Raw genomic sequence first — 20815 nt, forward strand, 5'->3', positions numbered from 1 at the left:
TCAGATTGTGATAGTGGCGCCACCTACGCCGAGTTTCGCGTAATATTCCCTATTATTAAATAAAAAAAATATATTACACGAACGTTTTTTTTTTCATTTCCTATTTGGTACAGTCAGCTGCAGAGAAAAGGTACCCCACGTCCATACTAATTTACAGAACTTTGTATGCAGGGGGGTGCCTTTTCTTTGCAGCTGACTGTACATGACTAGAAACTATACTTAGTCTTTTAGCATTAGAAAAAACGGTAAACCATTTCCACGTGTCTTTTTATTGACAAGTTTTTTTATAAATAAAGCAATATTTTACTTATGAAAGCAAAAGTATGTAAATTATCGTATATTATATTTGTTGTGACTTATTTTCAAAGTGTTTTTCGATAAAACGACACGTTAAGATCGCTCGCCTTCTTTCTAATGATAAAAAAACGAGAGGTATAGTTAGACGGTTCTGAGTGGTAGACTGCAAATGAGATAAAAGCTATATTAGGTACATGCATTAATCCTCATATCAGGCGGCTCTTTGATTCCAAGGATTGCATAATTTTTATACTTTTTAATGATCTTTAGAATATGAAAATTATAAAAAGTATAAAAGTTATGCAATCCTTGTATTCCACGCATTTCATTTCATTTCAACGAGCCGCCTGCTACAGATTTCTTAAAATTGCCGCGTTTTTTCAGGTTCAACTTTCATTAGCCAGACTATTATCAATTTGCCAATTTCGTGATTATTCTTTTACACGGCACATAAACTTATGCATAATTTATCGATATAAAAAGTCGACACAGTTACATCCCTAGCAAATTATCAAACTTATGACACCATACGTAAATGAGAAATAACAAGCATATATGCATCTCTTTTCGGCACATTATCTAATTCGTAAGGAAGTAAAGTACGGGTATACATATTTGCGAAGCATTTTTGCCCTACTTCTATGCTTTAGTCATTATTCTGAGGCCCTCATTTTTATGAATTCCACTGTAGGACTTGTAGGACTGTAGGTTATGAAATAAAAAAAAAAAAAAAAACACCATTTTTGACACTTTTGACAGCACAACAAAACGAATATGTCTCGGAATTTGGTCGCAGGCCATCGATTTATTTAATTTTCGTGAATATTTTCTTTTGTAACGTTCGCATTAGTAATTATACTTTAATTATAGTTTTGATAGTCGCAGTTTTTTGTTTTCGTAACAATTAATTTCTAACGTTACGGTAGCTCGCTTTTGTAGGGCGCAATTTCGATATAATAATTTCAGTTATTTGGGCTACATTTTTGTGTAAACAAAAATTGAAAGGACTTTAATGGCTGTGAGATGTAATATATTATCATCTTCATTATCATCTCCGTTGTGCGTAACGGGGGTTTCGTGTTTATGGATGTTAGTTACGAATGCAGGGGAGTGGACGCCATGTTGTTATTTACTCTGATTTGTAATCGTCGCGAGTCGTGATATGAGTTTATTGTTATTTTGCAAACAAAGCGTCGGTTAGTGTGTAAGCATGTTGGAGGATGTACCCGTCCACGGCAGCCGGAGTGATTCCAAGGGCTCAAAGGTCTCCGCGCACCAGAGAAATCTCAGCTTGGACTTTAGGTAAGTCGAGAGAAACCTTATCAGTGCTTTATCTTTGCTCGGCGCATTGACGTGACAAACGATATTGACATGGGCTTTACGACTCAGGTTATGTTGTTATGGAAAACACAAACAGATATTTGTTTCCTAATGTAAGTAATATTTTATTCCATGGGAAAACTAAACACGTCCTATATACTCATAAACCCGTACTAAACATGTCCTATATTACCGAATTTGTAAACATACCGATAAATGTTTGGGACAACAATGCTAAGTATTAGCATTACTTTGTGTACATATTCCATTTGCATCTCAAGTTGCTTGTCTGTAATGCATTTACAACTGTTACTAATAGCATTAACATTTGTTAATTATAAAGGAATATACTGTATTATCTTTCAACTAATTAGGTATGCTAGTACATATGCACTTTTCTGGTGCTTGTTACTGTTTGGTGATCTGTACCACAACAACATGAATGCTAAACTGAAATATAGTTGGTCAAGCAAAACTTGTCAGTAGAAAAAGGCGGCAAAAGAATGTAGGGGTGAAGGGTTATTGTCCCATAGAAAATTTGAATTTCGCGCCTTTTTCTACTGACATAATAATAAATAAATAAATATTATAGGACATTCTTACACAGATTGACCAAGTTCCCCAGTAAGCTTAAGAAGGCTTGTGTTGTGGGTACTCAGACAATAATATAGTATATTATATACAAATACATAAATACATAGAAAACACCCAAGACTCAGGAACAAATACCTGTGCTCATCACACAAATAAATGCCCTTACCGGGATTCGAACCCAGGACCATCGGCTTCACAGGCCAGACTAGTCGAACGTCGTGACATGATTTGCTTGACCAACTATAGATAACATATACAAAAAAAAGTGATCAAGTCCACAATTTTTTTTTCTTTAGAGTAGGTTATCTATTTCAGTTCATAATTTATATATAGTAGTGTGACTAATTAAAAAAACACAAATCAAAATGATTCATAAAATAATTTGATTTGTTCGCTAGTTGAATATGAATGCTAAATAATTTTGTAGTCTATCTTTTATTTACACAAACTAAATGTAAATAAAGGTGTGACCCGTGAACAAAAATCTCTGCAGCATTCAAGATATTTAGACTTTCAAGTAGTTTACTTATATTCTACTGCAAAATTATGTACTTTGTTGATAGAAAACATAAGTGGTACAGCCAAGGGCATAAATGTATATACATTCCCAAAATTTCAAAAATATGTGTACACTTACACCTTACACAATAAAGTCGTGTTTACATATTTTTGAGCCATTTGTCTGGATCGATATTTTTGCCTTCATCTGTACATAAACACTAGTTTGTATAAAACAAGAATGGAAAATATGTTTGCCACCATAATTTATTTGTTACACAAATTGCAGCCGCTTCAAATTCCTTGTTTCTTAAATATTCCACATTGAGTATGTCCATAATGCCTATTAGTTTTACTTTCTTTCTTTAACTCATTCATATTAAATTTAACTGACTTAAATGACTTTATATAAAGCAGGAGGTTGATTATGATTGATTGTATGTTTTTTTAATTTGTTTTTAAGACTACTGTCTCAAATTAGTTTGTCCAATTTTCGGGAGATGGTCAAGTTCAATGGCTAAAATTTGGGATGTCTGGTCGCCCTATCTATTCCATATTATTATAGCTGTATAGTCTAATATAAGTACAATGTCTAACAGTATTGGTAGTTTTCCAAATAACAGCAATTTACCAACGGCTTGCTTTCCCATAGTTTATTTCATCCATGTGAGCATTGAACCAGCAGTTAAGAGGGCATGAAGCAGTGCCTTGAGAAACTGGTCACACTTTATGAACATCATTTTATTTTGCGCACTGTTTTTGTGCAATCTGTGACAAATGGAAGAGCTCTTGTGGCATATATAAAAAGGTATAATTTTCTTTGACTGAAAAATAGGAGTTCTGTAACAATTTGTCCTTGGTTCACTCTCAGTTTACATTTGTTTAAACATTGTTCTGGTATTAGTTCATGAATTGTTAGCAAGAGTGATGATGTAACATTTTTCAATTTTACAAACTTGCTGAACACATTTGGCCACATTTGATGAAAGATGATGATGATGGTCATGCTACTGAGTCACAATAATAAAATCTAAATGACAACCAGGTGCATGATTGAAAGGTTTCTCCACTTAAAAAACTTGTAAATGCAGATACTCACATTTTTATTTTTATAGTTAAACTTAAATTATATGTTATTACATGAAAAAAACAATAGAAAATGAATTACCAATACCAGTGAAAACAATCTTTTTTCATAATGTATGAAACATTCTAATAAACTTTCTTGTATTGATTTTTATCCCAAAATAATACTTCTTATGCTGTTATGCAATGTACAGTATATTTAAGTATATATTTACATGTTTGTGGTACAAGTTATGTGTAATAAAGAGATTGTACTGTTGCCAACATGTTATTTAATAATTTTCTATTACTGGTACTTTTACACTGCTCAAAGTGAACAATAATTATTATATGACTATTTTATGGTTCAGCAAATGGTTTAATGTTATGATCCTTTTGAATAGATAATAAACTTCTATTAGCTTGTTCAGTTTGGATCTTTTTTAACATGATAGTTCGTTTTATTTTGAATTTTTTTTTGCTATACTTGTGGTATCATTGCGTGCACTTGTGCATATTGAGTTAATTTCCTGAGTAATGGTTATTTTCTATGTATTTAAGTATGTATATGTCGCAGTAAGATAGATAAAGCCGTTATAGTTATAACCCTAGGGATATAATTATATGTCGTAACATAGTTATACGAAAGTGATTCATTACTATCTTATTAGGAATATAACTGTAATACGTCTTTAGTTTAGTGATATAGTTATATTACTGGATTAAGTTTAGTGAAATAATTGTAGGTAGGAGTGCGGCCGTGCGGCGGAAGTATAGTTATATCCGCACCGCCGTGATCCACACTTAAATATTTATCTTATTCTGTTTTTAGTATTTGTTGTTATAGCGGCAACAGAAATACATACGGTTCATGAGATACAGCCTGCTGACAGACAGACGGACAGTGGAGTCTTAGTAATAGGGTCCCATTTTTTACCCTTTGGGTACGGACTACGGAACCCTAAAAAGACGCTTACCACAAGGATTTTCCCGCTGACCCGCTTGTCCCATGATGCCGGCTGTCAATGTTAATGGAAGCATGACAACAATACAATAATTATGAGTGTGCAATAGAGATATCGACAGGCGGGTCAATGTACGATAATCCTTGTGGTAAGCGTCTTTTCTTTACCAATAATACCAGACCGCGAGGTAGGTACTACTATAACTAAAAGTTTTCGCCTTATTACATACAAGTTACAACGGACGGAGAAAAATTGTAAACGTGTAGGTGTTTGGCTGCGACTTTACATATTTAACATAACATATCTACTTTACGACACAAGGCTACCCTACTTAAATCACGTTTTTAGTGGAATGCTTCTCATTAACTTCATTCTTAAACTAAGTGTTATGCTCCAATAAGTATTAATTTTGAACACCTGTTCTGCACTTATTAATTCGTTTCACTTGGGCCAGGATTACACTTGTAAGTTTTACTTACGTAAGTAGGGACAAAGCTATTTGCTGGAATGAGATAACGATATTCATATCTCATTCTGTAGTATACTTACGTAAGTAAAACTTACAAGTGTAATCCTGGCCTTGGACACACGCGGAAAAGTATTCTACAATTCGTCATACGGCTAACGACTACGGCTCTAGCATAAATATAATTATTATTATAACGTTTATGACAGGAAAATCTTAGCGACTGGCGCACAATTTGAAAAACTGGCACCCCTGAAAATATCATCTTTAGTACAGTGACACAAGCAATAAGCATGGCATGTAGGTAACTATAGCGATGTAAACAAATTTGAGTTTTTTAACATTAGTTACTCGAGTTAGAAATATTTCAAAACTATTTTTAGCAAGGTATGAAGGTACCTAAAGTAAATTATAATATGGTAAACATCTCAAACTACCTGTTATAATGTTTGTGTCCATCCTCCTCAGTCGATGTACTCTTTCATGTCGTGGTCAACTGGTAGTATCAGGCACATCTGTATCCAATATTGTAGTTCTGTTTACCTCAATTCCGTATATACCGATAGTAAACCCACAAATAAATAACATGTTAGGAATTCGGTTGGAACTAATGCCGTATCACACAATTCACACATGATTGATGAGTGGCCCAATTGGAATGTAGGCAGTCTGTCCTTTGACCCCAGACTCCGCATACTTAATTCAATAAGTCAGATACTGACACATAAATAGGACATACTTTGTAAGATTTATACGTATGTCCTGGAACTTAAGGGGCCCACTGACTATCAGTTCGCCGGACGATATCGGCCTGTCAGTTGTTCGGAACTGTCAAATTTTTGCTCTAACTGACAGGCCGATATCGTCCGGCGGACTGATAGTCAGTGGGCCCCTTAAAGTTTTCTGTAGCGTTTTGTTGAACTTAAGTTTTCTGTAGCTTATTGTTGGTTGGAAAATATGTCTATACGCCGTAATCTCGTGTCTGTTACCTACATCTTATAAATCAAAGTCCCCCGCCGCGTCTGTCTGTATGTATGTATGTTCGAATGTTCGCGATAAACTCAAAAACTATTTAATGATCGGATTTTCATGCGGTTTTCACCAATCAATAGAGTGATTCTTGAGGAAGGTTGGTGTATAATTTGTTAAGGTTTACCCGAGGGAAGCCGGGGCGGGTCGCTAGTTTCTTTCATTTTAGTACCTACCCATTGTATTCCTTCTATGGTGGAGTACTGTACTCCATCTCAAATTCCAGGCAGGATAGGTATTTTAATTGACCAAAATTGACTGCAATACAATAAGTGGTGAAAAACGAAGTATGCCATTATAAACAACCGCGCTGGTTTCAAAACCAAAACTAAAAATAACATAGAGGTCAAATTGTTGACTGGGTCTCGAAGAAGGTTCGCTGAATGTAGGGCGATCTTCGACCGCGAGGTGAATGGACGGAAAGTAAAAGTGGGCGGAAAGCGCCACCTAGCCGGCTTCCTGGTCAGCCTTTTGCTTCATTACTTTCTAAACCTCGTGTCGGACGCGATAAGAAAGTTCTATAAACCACCTTAATCCGTTTTGATTAAAGTTCTCTTTCTCTCAAAAACGTAAAAGCGAGATAACGTATAAGCAATCAAAATTGCTTGTAGTCTAACTATTCCTTGTCTGTTACATGATCAAAACACGAGAATATGGCTCTTATTACTCGTACATTAGCCATTAGTATTAGTGTCACTATATGGCAATTATGTGATATGTCACCCACACCGATGTTTGAAGAAAGGATTTCAATATGATTGCTTAAGGACCTATTATTTACTGCTAACAAATCAAATCCCATCCAACTTTTAAAAGGCAGGCACGTGGATGTGTTGCTCGAGTTGTAAGCGTTCAGTACATAATACGGACGGTACGTGTTTAAAAATAATTATCAAGGTTTGCTCCGAGTTTACCGATTTAAATTATTAATCCTTTAACCCTCGGTCCGGCGCTTAGGTAAATGAACTTAAACCGATTAACACTAGGTGGAGAGGAAATCTAAAGGCGCTCGAGGCTTTGACCCGTCGGGTAATGCTCGAGATTGCTTCCACGTTCCAAGCTCTCTCCTGAGCATATAATATAACCAGCCACTTGGTTTAATTTAAGTCCAATGCAAAAATATGGGACCACTAAATAAATACTAGGATGATTAAGTGACAGTGAAATTTTCGTTTCACTCATATTTGAAACAGTTCAACTATACGGAAGCAGCTCGGAAGACAGCCAAATATCTACTTGTTGGGCCTAGTGCGACCATCGGAAATGTCTATTTACGTTATTCGCGGAAGGTTCTCTACTCTATATACGCTTTGCCTTGCCACCATCACGGAATAAAAAATTAGAGCAACACATACGACATAACATGAAACGATACTCAAGATACAATCTAAAGTCTCGTATTTGCTGCAACCAAATTTGTGATTTTCTCCTGACCATAGAGATATATAAGTAAAGAAAGAGTGGTAACTCCATACATCAGTTTTCTTACCAAAACGCGCCTTATTTCGTAGTCGACATCTGTGTTGCCTCTCTGTCGCACTTGTAAATTCGTACGTAAGTGTGACAGGGAGGCAACACGTCGAACGTGTTTCGCGGTAGGCCCTCTGATTTTCATATGTAAATATAAAATAGTATCTTAACAATGCCTTGAGCCGTATTCAAACACGGTTAGATCAACTGCTGTAAACATGTCCGCAATCGTGACGTTAAATCGCTCTGCAAATGTATGTACTCGGAAATAGATATTGTACTTTTATAATTGTTTTAATTGGAATATGAATTTCCTAACCACGAAACTCGACACACAACTAACATCTATCATCTAGTTTTCAGTGTGACACGAGAAAGATGGAACGTGTTTGTATTGGATAATTGTGGAACCATGGTTGCAACGAATAAATGAATTATGATTTATGAACTGAAAATTTCATTGATTGTATAAGTTGTTATTAAGAAGAAGAGAAGAAGTATTGCACTTCATATCTTCAAGTGGACACAACTACGACAAAAAATAATATTGAAATCGGCGCAAATACGTTTAATGAATACGTCCTTCATAAATTGAAGATTTACTCGGACAATAAATTGGTTATTATATGGTACTAGCTTTTGCCCGCGACTTCGTCTGCGTGGAGTTAGTAATCTGGGTAGCTTATTTTTTATCCAATCTGCTTTTTATCGATTCCCCATACAAACTTCCACCCCCCCCCCCCCCCCCCCCCACCTGTCACCCCCTTAAAGAATGACTTCTGGGATAAAAACTACCATATGTCCTTCCCTGGGACTCAAACTTATCTCTATACCAAATTTCAACAAAATCGGTTCAGCGGTTTAAGCCAGGTAACAGACAGACACACTTTCGCATTTATAATGTTAGTATGGATTACTCCTATATACGTTACAGACGCACTGCAATATCGAAATGAGAAAATCGTATAGGCTATCTCGCGCCGATACACAATGATAAATATAAATAGCGATACACAATCTACGAACTTGGATGTTACCGTATGCCTCCTAAAATTTAATAATCGCGATCTTATCTTAAATTTCGCACAACAATATTGGCTAAGGATTCAGAGCTAACAACGTAACAACTATATCCGGCAAGCTCGGCCGAATCTCAACTTCCCATACAAACGGAGTTTCGTGTTGGATTGTAATGAAACTTTGCACATACAATGACATGAGGTATATGTAGGTCTGTAGTACTCTGTAATTAATTTATATAGCTCTAGTATATAAAACAAACGAAATAGAACAAAAACAAGTATATAAGTTTGTATGAAAAACTAAAATTCGCTGTATTTTTTTTACAAGTACAAAGTTTCAGAGTAATCTAGCTAGTCGTTTTAAAAATGAGCTTGCCGGGGACTTAAAACAAAACTCGTTCTGAGGGGTTATCATTTTAAGCTGTTACAATATAGGCGGAAGTCGGTTTTTAACTCTTTTTAAATTTTCATGAAATATTTATGCCCTTTGTCGCTTACAAGGTTGATTAATTGAAAACATGATGACCGCTCGTCATCGCAAAATTCGTGTTCACAATAATTCATCTGTTTTTGTACTTAATTATAGGTGCGACAATGTTTCCTTCTTTTTATCTGCAGTAACCAGTTTATTTTTGACTTTTTCGCATCAAGGTTAAGGCTAAATTGCTGTCAACGTTCATTGTCGGATGAGTCATGCGGTTTTTTACCTTTATTTTACAAAGTGCTAATTAATTTAAACGTTATTGAGTAGACGCTTCGTACATTTAAACCTTCATCGTTTTTGAAGTGACTTAGCCATCATTGTGTATTCAGTTATGAAAAATAGCAGTTTTATTTTATTCCCTTTCTAGTTGGTAAAATAAACATATTGGATAATACTTACCTTTTATTTACTGTAACAACTGTTATCATTTCCACATGCTTAACAATTTTTTTTGTCCAATTCAGAACTCCTTCTCCTTTAAGGTTTAGGTGGTTTAGGTTCCATAGAAAGAGACAACTGAAAATGACGTATTAAACGAACGTTGTCCGTAGGAAGGCCTTCTAAATGTGCCATTCTCAACCAAAAGGGTACTTATTGTCGGTTGTCAATAAGGCGCTATTTCCATATAGCTTCAATTTGAAATCAGCCTTATCGACTAGCGACAATGTGGTACCTTTTGGTTGGAAACGTCACAAATGTCTATTGAAACAATATCAGTGTATCATTCAATGAATCTAAAATGATTTGTTGTGGCCTTCTGTCCAGTAGACAGTCCAAGGCAGCTTTATTGTTAGTAGTATGTTTGTTCAGTCATTAGAGTATTGTCATGAAAATTGATTGTGTACTTTTAAATTAACTCGACTACTTAAAGCTTGGATCACATATAAAACACGCAAAATAGGCACAATAGTTGTCGAGTTGCGGAAAATTGCCAGAAGCACTAACTAAAGCTTGGATCTTTAAATAGGCAATGCGGCCATTAAGGGACACCATAAACAAACTTACCCCCTGCCTCATGGTATATCCTCGTTGCCGACTCTCTTCGAGGGTTTCTGACCAAATTAAACACATTCAATCGTATAAGTAAACCTTAATTCGGCCGAGGATTATAGTGTTTTGATGCGTTGATGCCTAACCTAATCTACATTATGTTTAATATGCATATTAATTTGATATCGTAATGTAGCTACTATATTGTAACATTTAATTAAAACATTTTAAAGAAAACGAGATGTATGAGAGCGCTAAACGCGCTGCATTGGGCATCCGGCTTATGTTGCATAATTTTTTCTACAGGGACGATGTAATCCCATTAGCCATATAATATATGGAATTTAATTTTTTAATAAAAAAAGCGCTGGTGGCCTAGCGGTACTTTCAATCCGGAGCTCGCGGGTTCAAACCCCGGCTCGTGCCAATGAGTTTTTCGGAACTTACGTACGAAATATCACTTGATATTTAAATTAATTATTTAATGCACATCTTACGACCGACGATGAGTTAAAGGAAAAAATAGTAGATAAAATGTATATATTTTTTCCAAAATGGGACATATTATATTCACATAAGGCAATAAATTATGTGTTTCCATACAACATAAAACAACTGTAAGTACACATCAAGAGAAAGGGAAGGGAGCGCTTTCTATAGAAATTTCCATACAATCACTAAGTGACCCGTCTACACTTAATGACCTCTCATCCTCCCATTCTCCTTTTACTTTCATCCGATAAAATTGGGCTAACAACTTGTGAGCTCATAGATAACAAAAAGAGGTCTTATGAAAACAAGGGTATTGACACACGTCGTCTATGTCAATATGTACATACGATTATCGAGTGTGGCAATTCGTTTCGTAACGATTTCCGAATTTCCGCCTCTTCAGTGCGACTGATTATTTTAACGGCCACACGCCGATGTCGAATAACGTCGGCTAATAAAGTCGCAAACCTCTTATCTCCTCCGAAAGAAGGTTTGCAACTTTAGGTATTGTTGGCTAAAGTAACAAATCCCTAATGTTCTTTAGATGGATTTACGAGGTTTGCGATTTTAGCCGACGATAAGTGGGTATCCTCGTGCCCGGTGGCTCTTCAGTTTTTAGGGTTCCGTACCTCAAAAGGAAAATAAACGGAACCCTTATAGGATCACTCGTGCGTCTGTTTGTCTGTCTGTCTGTCCGTCTGTCACAGCCTGTTTTCTCCGAAACTACTGGACCAATTTGGTATACTTATGTAAGTTTCCGACCCAAAGACGGACATGTAACGTAAACAAATGAATTTCAAACACGAGGGCCACTTTTAGGGGTTAAATAATAAAATCAAAAAATAAAGTTTTTCAAACTATATCGTGTTACTGTTACATATCAAATGAAAGAGCTCATTACAATACAATATAAATTTTCTTTATTGCTCACCAATATAAAAAGGACATGACATACAAATTAAGCACTTAAACTATGGTAGACAACAGGCGGTCTTATCGCTAAAGAGCGATCTCTTCCAGACAACCTTAGGGTAGTGGAGACAAGGCAAAAAAAAAAAACAAGTAATGTGAGTAGGTGATGCAGTGAGTGATAGAAATTGAGAAATAATAATACCTAATAATACACATACATAAATAGCAAATAGTATTGTGGGTGTTAGACCTACGTGGATCGTAAATGATAATGCACGCACTTCGTAAACAGTATGTAATGTCTAAAATTACAGTTTAAGGTTTGTTAAGGTTAGCGTTTAAACAAGCAGTTACACAAGCACACACAGTTCACCAAAACACTTATCAGGTTCATGCACCATATATGATTAATAGTCAATGAGTCTTTAGGTATTTATAATCAGATATCACAGTCGGTACGCGGATAGGATTTAAGCTACTGATGCGCGTGCGGTTGTTTCCGTGACGTAGGTAACACTGAAGTGAAGGGGCGCGGCGCGGGCGCGCGCGGCACCTGCGCGAGCGACGATCGTTGCCTAGCAACGGCTGACGGCTCGCGCGCCGCCATGTTATAAGCATTCGTGGGAATCGTGGGTCCATACGAAGAAGGTTTCGGGAATCTAATTTATTAATGTTCTTTTAGTACTGATGTGGAGTAGGCCACAAATACTCCCCCGCCGAGACCGTTTCACGGGCGATAGTGATCTAGGTGAGCTGGAAATCGAACTACTCGGCCACTTCTGGTCCGATTTTCAGGGACTCTATCTGGCCCTGGTTGTGGCTGATTGCAGGAATTGCGAAGCAGGTAAGCTGGTTTTAGTCTGTCTATAGTAACTGTTGACTCTTTACCCTGTATATCTATTTTGTATGTTTTCTGGCATCTCTCCAGGACCTTATATGGACCAGAGTATGGAGCTTCCAGGGATTTTCGGCAGGGGCCCTGACGCAGGTAAACATATTCTGAGGAGAGCAGATCCTTTGGTACATAAAACGTCTTTGTTGTATGCCACGACGCTGGAACAGGGCTCAGGTTAGCCATATGTCGACGCAGGCGAGAGGCGAAGTCAGTAACGTCAATGTCCAGGTTGGTGGATGGGTTGAAGAATTCACCTGGTAATCTGAGAGGCTCGCCGTAAACCAGTTCTGCTGCCGAAGTTTTGAGGTCGTCCTTCCAGGCACTCCTTATTCCCAAGAGTACGAGTGGTAAGATCTCTGACCATTGTGGGTTATTATGGCACATGATTGCGGTTTTTAGCTGTCTGTGCAGACGTTCTATCATACCGTTGCACTCAGGATGGTATGATGTCGTGGGGCAATGGTTGGAGCCGAGGAAACCTGCGATGCTTTTGAATAGTTGCGACTCGAACTGTCTTCCGCGATCGGTCGTTATTTTGTTTGGGCAGCCAAAACGTGCCACCCAGCCGAAGACAAAGGCTTTTGCACACGTCTCTGCCGTCATATCTGGTAGTGGGTACACCTCAGGCCATCTTGTGAACCGGTCGATGACGGTGAGGCAGTACCTGTTGCCTGAAGAGACGGGAAGGGGGCCAATGAGGTCCATATGCACGTGGGAAAAGCGATCGGAAGGGGTTTGTATGGGAGTAAGGGGAGCTGAAGTGTGGCGATGTATTTTGCTGCGCTGGCAGTCTGGGCAACTCTGTGCCCAGGTCTTGCAATCGCGACGAACGCCAGGCCACACATATCTGTCTGCGATTAGTTTAGCCGATGTTGTGGCGCCTGGGTGGCTTAAATTGTGAATGCTGTCAAACACCTGCTTGCGGAACGGTGGTGTCACATAAGGTCTTAGTGCGCTTTGAGAGAGATCGCAGTATATGCTTGCGCCTTCGGTGTTCACTTTTTGCAGTCGTAGGGAGGAACCATTCGTTAGGAGGTCCTGCAGTTCAGAATCTGAATTCTGATCTTCTGCGAGTGCCTTGTAGTCTATGGTTCCTGCGATGGATGCTATGCGTGACAGCGCGTCGGCAACTGAATTATCTATGCCAGAGATATGGCGAATATCTGTGGTGAACTGGGCGATGTAATCTAGGTAACGGTACTGCCTTGGTGAGCACTTGTCGCGTCTTGTGGTGAAAGCAAAAGTGATGGGCTTATGGTCGGTAAACACAGTAAAGTCTCTTGCCTCCAGCATGTGTCTGAAGTGGCGTACGGATTCGTAGATGGCAAGGAGTTCCCGGTCATAAGGAGAATATTTTTGCTGTGCTGTAGTTAATTTGCGCGAAAAGAATGCCAGAGGCTGCCATGCTCCGTTCTTGTATTGATGTATGGCTGCGCCAATCGATGTGTCAGACGCATCTGTGACCAAAGAGAGCTGAACACTGCAGTCTGGATGTGCTAGGAGTGCTGCATCGCATACGCTTTGCTTGCAGTCCTCAAATGCTTTAAGCGCTTCACCCGATATGTCTACGGGGTGTGAGCCTTTTACGGAGCCGGTCAAGAAAGCGTTTAGCGGCGCTTGGAGTTTGGCTGCATGTGGGATGAAGCGGCGGTAAAAATTAAGCATGCCCAAGAATCTTCTCAGCTCCTTTACCGTCTTGGGTACTGGGTAATCCCTAATCGCCTGAACCTTTGTTTCCAGAGGTTTGATGCCGTCTGCCGAAATGCTGTAACCGAGGAAAGTAACTTGCGACTTCCCGAACACACACTTGGATGTGTTTATAACCATACCGTATTGCTGGAGTTTGCAGAATAGCTGGCGGAGGTGTTCTTCATGCTCTTCATGACACGTAGAGTACACCAGAAAATCGTCCAGATATGTGTAGCAGAAGTCCAGTCCTCGCGTCATCTCGTCCACGAACCTCTGAAAAGTCTGACCAGCGTTGCGGAGCCCGAAGGTCATGAAGGGGAACTCGTACATACCGAATGGCGTAGTAATAGCAGTTTTCGGGATGTCGTCTTCATTGACTGGGATTTGGTTATAGGCTTTTACGAGATCGATGGTGGAGAATACTTTACAGCCTGTGATGTTCTGTGTAAAGTCATGTATGTGACGGATGGGGTAGCAGTCAGGTATGGTGCGAGCATTGAGCATCCGGTAGTCACCGCATGGCCGCCATCCGTTGTCTTTTTTCGGCGCGAGGTGCAAGGGTGAAGACCATGGACTTTCAGAAGGTCGAGCTGTTCCACTTTCGAGCATCGACTGAAATTCCGCTTTCGCTATCTTCAGCTTATCTGGCGCTAGGCGACGAGGTGAGCTGACAACTGGAGGACCGGGCGTTGTACGTATGTGATGAACAGTGCCGTGGTTTAACTGGCGATGGGTGCCGGCCGGGCGAGTGATATCAGGGAAGTCGCGTAAAATATCGTAGTATCTTGATTCTCCAATGATAGTCTTGATTGAGGATATCATGTTTGATGATGGAACAGGTTTCGCTGGGGAATTCAGCGACGTTAGGCAGTCTATGAGGCGCTTGTTGGTGCAGTCGACGAGTAGGTTGTAGTGAGCCAGAAAATCCACTCCGATTATGGCTTTAGTGACGTCCGCAATAATGAATTGCCAGCGATAGCACCGCCGCAGGCCCAGGTCCAGCTCCAGGTGAGCATAACCGTATGTTGCGATGATAGAACCGTTTGCGGCGTATAACTGGAAGTCGGTTTTGGGTCGACGACCTCTGACATCTGATCGAGGGTAAACGCAAAGATCGCTTCCCGTGTCGATTAGAAATTGTACTTTGCTGTTTTTGTCTGTTATGAAGAGGCGGCCGGGTCGCGTAGGGCAGTCATTTTCGGCCACTTCAGGCTGCCGCGCTAGTTTTCCGCCTTGTATTCGCAGGGATGGGTACACCTCGTTGCCTCCGAACCGAATCTACGATGGTACCAACATACGCCGTCGCGCACTTGAGAGCGTGCCCCGGACTTGGAGCGTGAACGACTGTTGCTCCGACGGGCTGACCTGGTCTGGGAACGAGAGCGAACTTCAAAGACGTGGCTGGTGAGTGCTGCCATCTGTCGGGTGAGTTCAGCGATCTGCAAGGACATCGTCTCTAGAGGTGAAGTCGGGTGCGCCGTAGAGTAGGGGTTGTGCGCTGACAACGTTGAAGGCGTGGCGACGGGTAAATGGGGTTGCGATTGAGCACCTGTGGGTGACACTTCCGCGATGCGAGGGCTAGGCGAGGCAATCTCGTGGATGTGATCCGCTAATTCTGACAATTTCGCCAGAGGTATATCAGGGTGTTGAGCTACCACAGTTTGTAAGTGGAGTGGGAGCCGGCTGGACCAGACGGTGCGTATGAAATTATCTGGTAATTTGGTTGGGCCAGCAAGGTGAATCAGGTGGCGGAGAAACTGAGATGGTTTTCTACTACCCAACTCCTCGTGCATCAAAAGCTGCTTCTCTTTCTGTTGTTGTGACACGGACAGTCTACGTATCAACTCAGTTTTTAGCGTAAGGTATTTGTTTTCCTTCGGCGGGTTGATAATAATGTCCTCTACTTCTGCAGCAATTTCACGTTCTAGATGCGCCATAGCGTGGTAAAATTTTGTTGAGTCGGATGTGATACGTGCGAGATCGAACTGAGCCTCTAATTGCGCAAACCACACCGCAGGGTTATCTGCCCAGAACGCTGGTACTTTAATTCCAATTCGGAATAAACTTGCCTGCGTAAGTTGAGAAAATTCAGCTTCGGCGTTGTTCGTCTGGGTCGTAGAAACGCCGGGCGGGTGCGTGGCTGGCATGGCGCTGAGCGAGAGCGGGGCGGGCGCGGTGTTTTGCTGCGCACTTGGGAGCGAGACGGGTACAGTTAACAGCTGCGTTGGTGGAAGCGGGACGGGTGCTGTGCCGTCCGCTTGCGGTTGCGGGTTAGTTCCGGCGTCGTTTTTGGGAGGCATGTTGACGGAATTATCACGGTTTAGTTCATCATCAGACATGTTCTTATTGTCGTGGTCACCAGTGTGGGTGTTAGACCTACGTGGATCGTAAATGATAATGCACGCACTTCGTAAACAGTATGTAATGTCTAAAATTACAGTTTAAGGTTTGTTAAGGTTAGCGTTTAAACAAGCAGTTACACAAGCACACACAGTTCACCAAAACACTTATCAGGTTCATGCACCATATATGATTAATAGTCAATGAGTCTTTAGGTATTTATAATCAGATATCACAGTCGGTACGCGGATAGGATTTAAGCTACTGATGCGCGTGCGGTTGTTTCCGTGACGTAGGTAACACTGAAGTGAAGGGGCGCGGCGCGGGCGCGCGCGGCACCTGCGCGAGCGACGATCGTTGCCTAGCAACGGCTGACGGCTCGCGCGCCGCCATGTTATAAGCATTCGTGGGAATCGTGGGTCCATACGAAGAAGGTTTCGGGAATCTAATTTATTAATGTTCTTTTAGTACTGATGTGGAGTAGGCCACAGTATAAACTACATATACTACCATACATAAATAAATATCATATATAACATATTTACGAATATATATAAAACACCACAACGGGGCCAACAACAATTAGGGACATAGGAATAGGACATAAAAATAACATTATGGAAGTGATAAATAAAATCCTTTACTTGAGTTTTAAAAATATGAAGTGATTTAGCATGCCTTAAGTCGGAAGGTAATGAGTTCCACAACCGAACTGCCTGGAACGTAAAGGAATCATTAAAAAATTTAGAAGTAGATGATGGGACTTTAAGAAGATAATTTTGAGAAGATCTGATAGAGTAAACATAGCTAAAGCGGTCTTTGAGATAACGGGGAATTACAGGATTAAAAAGTATGCTATAAAGAAGAGAAAGAGTGTGAAGGTTACGTCTACGCCGAATAGGAAGCCACTTGAGCTGCGCACGAAAGCTAGATACATGGTCGAATTTGCGCAATCCAAATATGAAACGTATACAGATGTTCTGAATACGCTCCAGTTTGCTGAGTTGCTCTTCAGATAAATCAATATAGGAGACATCAACGTAATCCAAGATTGGGAGGAGCACCGTCTGAGCAAGTGTAATTTTAGTTGGGATAGGAAGAAAGTTACGGAGTCTCCTCAGGCAAGCCACTGATGCAAACATCTTCCTGCTAACTTCGCTAAGCTGGGGCACCTAAGAAAAAGTGCTATCAATAATAATACCCAGGTTTTTTACGTGATCAGAGAAAGGAATCAATACTCCGTTAAATATTATTGGTGGAAGATTATTATGGTCTACTCTCGAAATCAGTCTGGGGCTCCCAATAAGGATGGCTTGAGTTTTACTCGGGTTACCGTTTAGTCCATAGCTGCTGCTCCATTCAGAAATTCGTTGTAAATCACTGTTCGTCGACGAGATAACAGCTGATAGATCGTTAAGCGAACCCTGTGCATAAATTTGAAGATCGTCGGCATAAAGGTGGAAAGATGAAGAGAGATTGAGAGTAATGGAATTGATAAATAAAGAAAATAACAAAGGAGACAACACGCCGCCCTGCGGTACACCGGCATGATGACCGGGAAGAATCTACCTTTACACGTTGCCGACGACCAGTGAGAATCTCATCTCATTGTGAGAATTTCAATTATATTTTTTTTTATAATTTTAGGATAAACAGTTCAGAAGTTATTCAAGAAAATAGGCCAAATAGGCCACCACCCCCCCCTTTATCTCCGAAACTACTAGGTCTAAATTTTTTAAAAAATACACAAAATAGATCTTTACCTATAGATCACAGGAAAACCTAATAGAAATGTGCAGTCAAGCGTGAGTTGGACTTATTTACTTAGTTTTTGATCCGACCCTTACGGGTTTTTTTTAAAGATATTTCACTCACGTTTCACATAAAAAATACATTGTTTAAATTGTGTAATGTACGGATCCCTTGGAACGCGAGTCCGACTCGCACTTGGCCGGTTTTTTCTGTCGACCTTCTTACCGAGAGAGCTATTGAGTGTCCATTTACCTCGCCGGAAGCTGCTCGTAGGTTCGGAAGTGACGCTACAATGTTGTCGACATTTGTCATTGTCGATTCGAGGCGCTTCGCGTTTTTCTCGTGCTCATCGAGTTTATTGTTCGCCGATGGTGAGTAATGGTTTCGCCAGGTTGCAATTTGTAATCATTTGTTATAAGACTAATATCGGGCTAGACGTTTTAGAGTTTAAACTGAAATTTAATTATAGATTAGGTACCTAATACTTCGATGGGTTCTTTAAATAAAGGCAACTACGCCCACGTTATAATTTTTTGGCATGTTTCTGTATAAATAATTTAGTGACACGGAGAACAAACTTACGGAGCCTGGCCTGGAAACAGCATGTACCTACCTATTGTAAACTATTGTTTGTCAGAGAGCATTAGACGGGAATGACATGATTCGTATTTTTCACATCACCAATTTGAAAAAGGGCTTTTTCTTCCCTGCTGGGACAAAGTGGCACTTTTCTTACCTGCTAGGAGGGATCTAAGCAACACTTCTTTGTTCTAGGACACTATTTTTACACTTTTTTGCACATTATTTTTTTAACTTTAATAATATTTTTAAACATCACAGTTACCTCATAGGTGATGCGAGCAGTATGTCACGTGGTAGCAAAATTATTTCCATCTTGGGCGTAACACACTTGAATCCCTCACTACGCTCAGGATTCTACTTTAGAATCCCTCGCTACTCTCGGGATCCTATTATAGAATCCTTCGCTTCGTTTAGGATTCAATGTATGCCCTCGTCATAAATATGTCATTTCGCTCCCTTGTGACACAATCTACTATTTCGTGTAACATTGACGTGATGTGTAATTGGCAATCTGGACTGTGGACATGTTAAGGAAAGGATGAGTCTTAAAGGAAAATGATCCATAAAGAACATCACCTATATTTATAGCCACAAAACTAGCGGCCCTATGACTACTCGACATAAAACAGACATTTTATTTTGAAACTAGACCAATAACATACCCAATTTAGCGTGACTAATACTTTTCTTCCAACGAAATGAGTCAATTCGAGTTGGCTATTAAAGATAGAATCGTCCGAGTCCGAGTTTAATAAGCTGCCTCAATTACAGTTAATTGTTGACCCTTTATCGGGTGGACAATCGAGCGAAGCATGCGAGGAATGCACGCCAGCGTACACCACAAACACAAAGAGCCTATGTATATTGGTATCCTTGTACAACATCGCCCTTTAAACAGCAGGCTTGTATGCTGACCGCAATTTAAGCTGATCCGTGCTCGCCTATAGAATACCTAATGGTGCCGTGTCGGTGCTACAGCCTTATTTGCACATTCAATTGAAATCCCAGGAAAAGCGATTAGTTCCGGTCGTTAAGCTTGTTTTGTTAGCTCTGTAACTTTGGTCAAATTAAACAAGGTGTTTAAATCCTTCTTTCCCATCATTTGTCACGTTTTCCTTAGTGCCAGTAGCTGCGATATGTAATTTTTAGACAGTTTGAAGGTAGCCGTACAGTTGTAAGTTTATACCTCGTCATTCTGGATCTGTTATGTGGGGACTACATTTTATCCATAAGTTTGACTTGAGATCTGTTTTTAGTTGCCACTTACTCTATTTGGGTTATTCGGAACTTGAACTTTATTCCCCATGCGTCTCTAGACTGATTGCAGCTGTCGTTATCATTAATTCATTATCCAGTGATTGACCTCATTTATAAGATTGTTAGCTTTATTTCATAGAATTACTAGCGACCTGCCCCGGCTTCGCACGGCTTCTTGAATCACTCTATCTATTTAAAAAAAAAAACATCAAAATCCGTTGCGTAGTTTTAAAGACCTAAGCCTTAGATATTTATAGATATGCTTAGATGCCTTAGATTCTAAGGCATCTAAGCATACATAGGGACAGACGTCCGTTAGAAGCAGACAGACAGACAGAAAGCGACTTTGTGACTATGTAGTGATGACAAATTCTGTTTACGCATGTTAAACTTAAGTCTTGAGGGCAGCCTACGTAAAATCGCATTAGTGTAGATATCAAATTTCGAACACGCACTTGGATTACTTTGGCAGTCAAATACAAATAAATGTATTTTCGTATTTATTATCGTATTTTGTGGTATTGTTTCACGCATAAAGTACTTACGAAAAACAAATTTTGAACCATAAATAAATTAATCATGTACGTTTTTGCTAATGACGTGGCTAGTCGTGCTACGATTACATAACTATCGACCAATAATGAAATGTAACACGTGAACGTTAAATATTATATGTTCCATAAAATAAAATGTCAA

General features: G+C 39.7%; 1 protein-coding gene across 2 annotated transcripts in view; it reads left to right on the top strand.

The window, feature by feature from the left end:
- Positions 1-1061: 1061 nt before the first annotated feature.
- The window catches only part of LOC134743733 (phosphatidylinositol 4-kinase beta), an 80898-nt gene continuing 61144 nt past the window's right edge, over positions 1062-20815 (top strand). Inside the window, exon 1 of one of the 2 annotated variants that reach the window (XM_063677356.1) lies at positions 1062-1599. In XM_063677356.1, coding sequence (XP_063533426.1) covers positions 1508-1599 — 92 coding nt within the window. In that variant the 5' untranslated portion in view covers positions 1062-1507. The remainder of the gene's footprint in view (positions 1600-20815) is intronic. The other variant, XM_063677358.1, reaches the window with a different exon arrangement.

The sequence above is a fragment of the Cydia strobilella genome, chromosome 8, assembly GCF_947568885.1.
Source record: "Cydia strobilella chromosome 8, ilCydStro3.1, whole genome shotgun sequence".
NCBI lineage: Eukaryota > Metazoa > Arthropoda > Insecta > Lepidoptera > Tortricidae > Cydia > Cydia strobilella.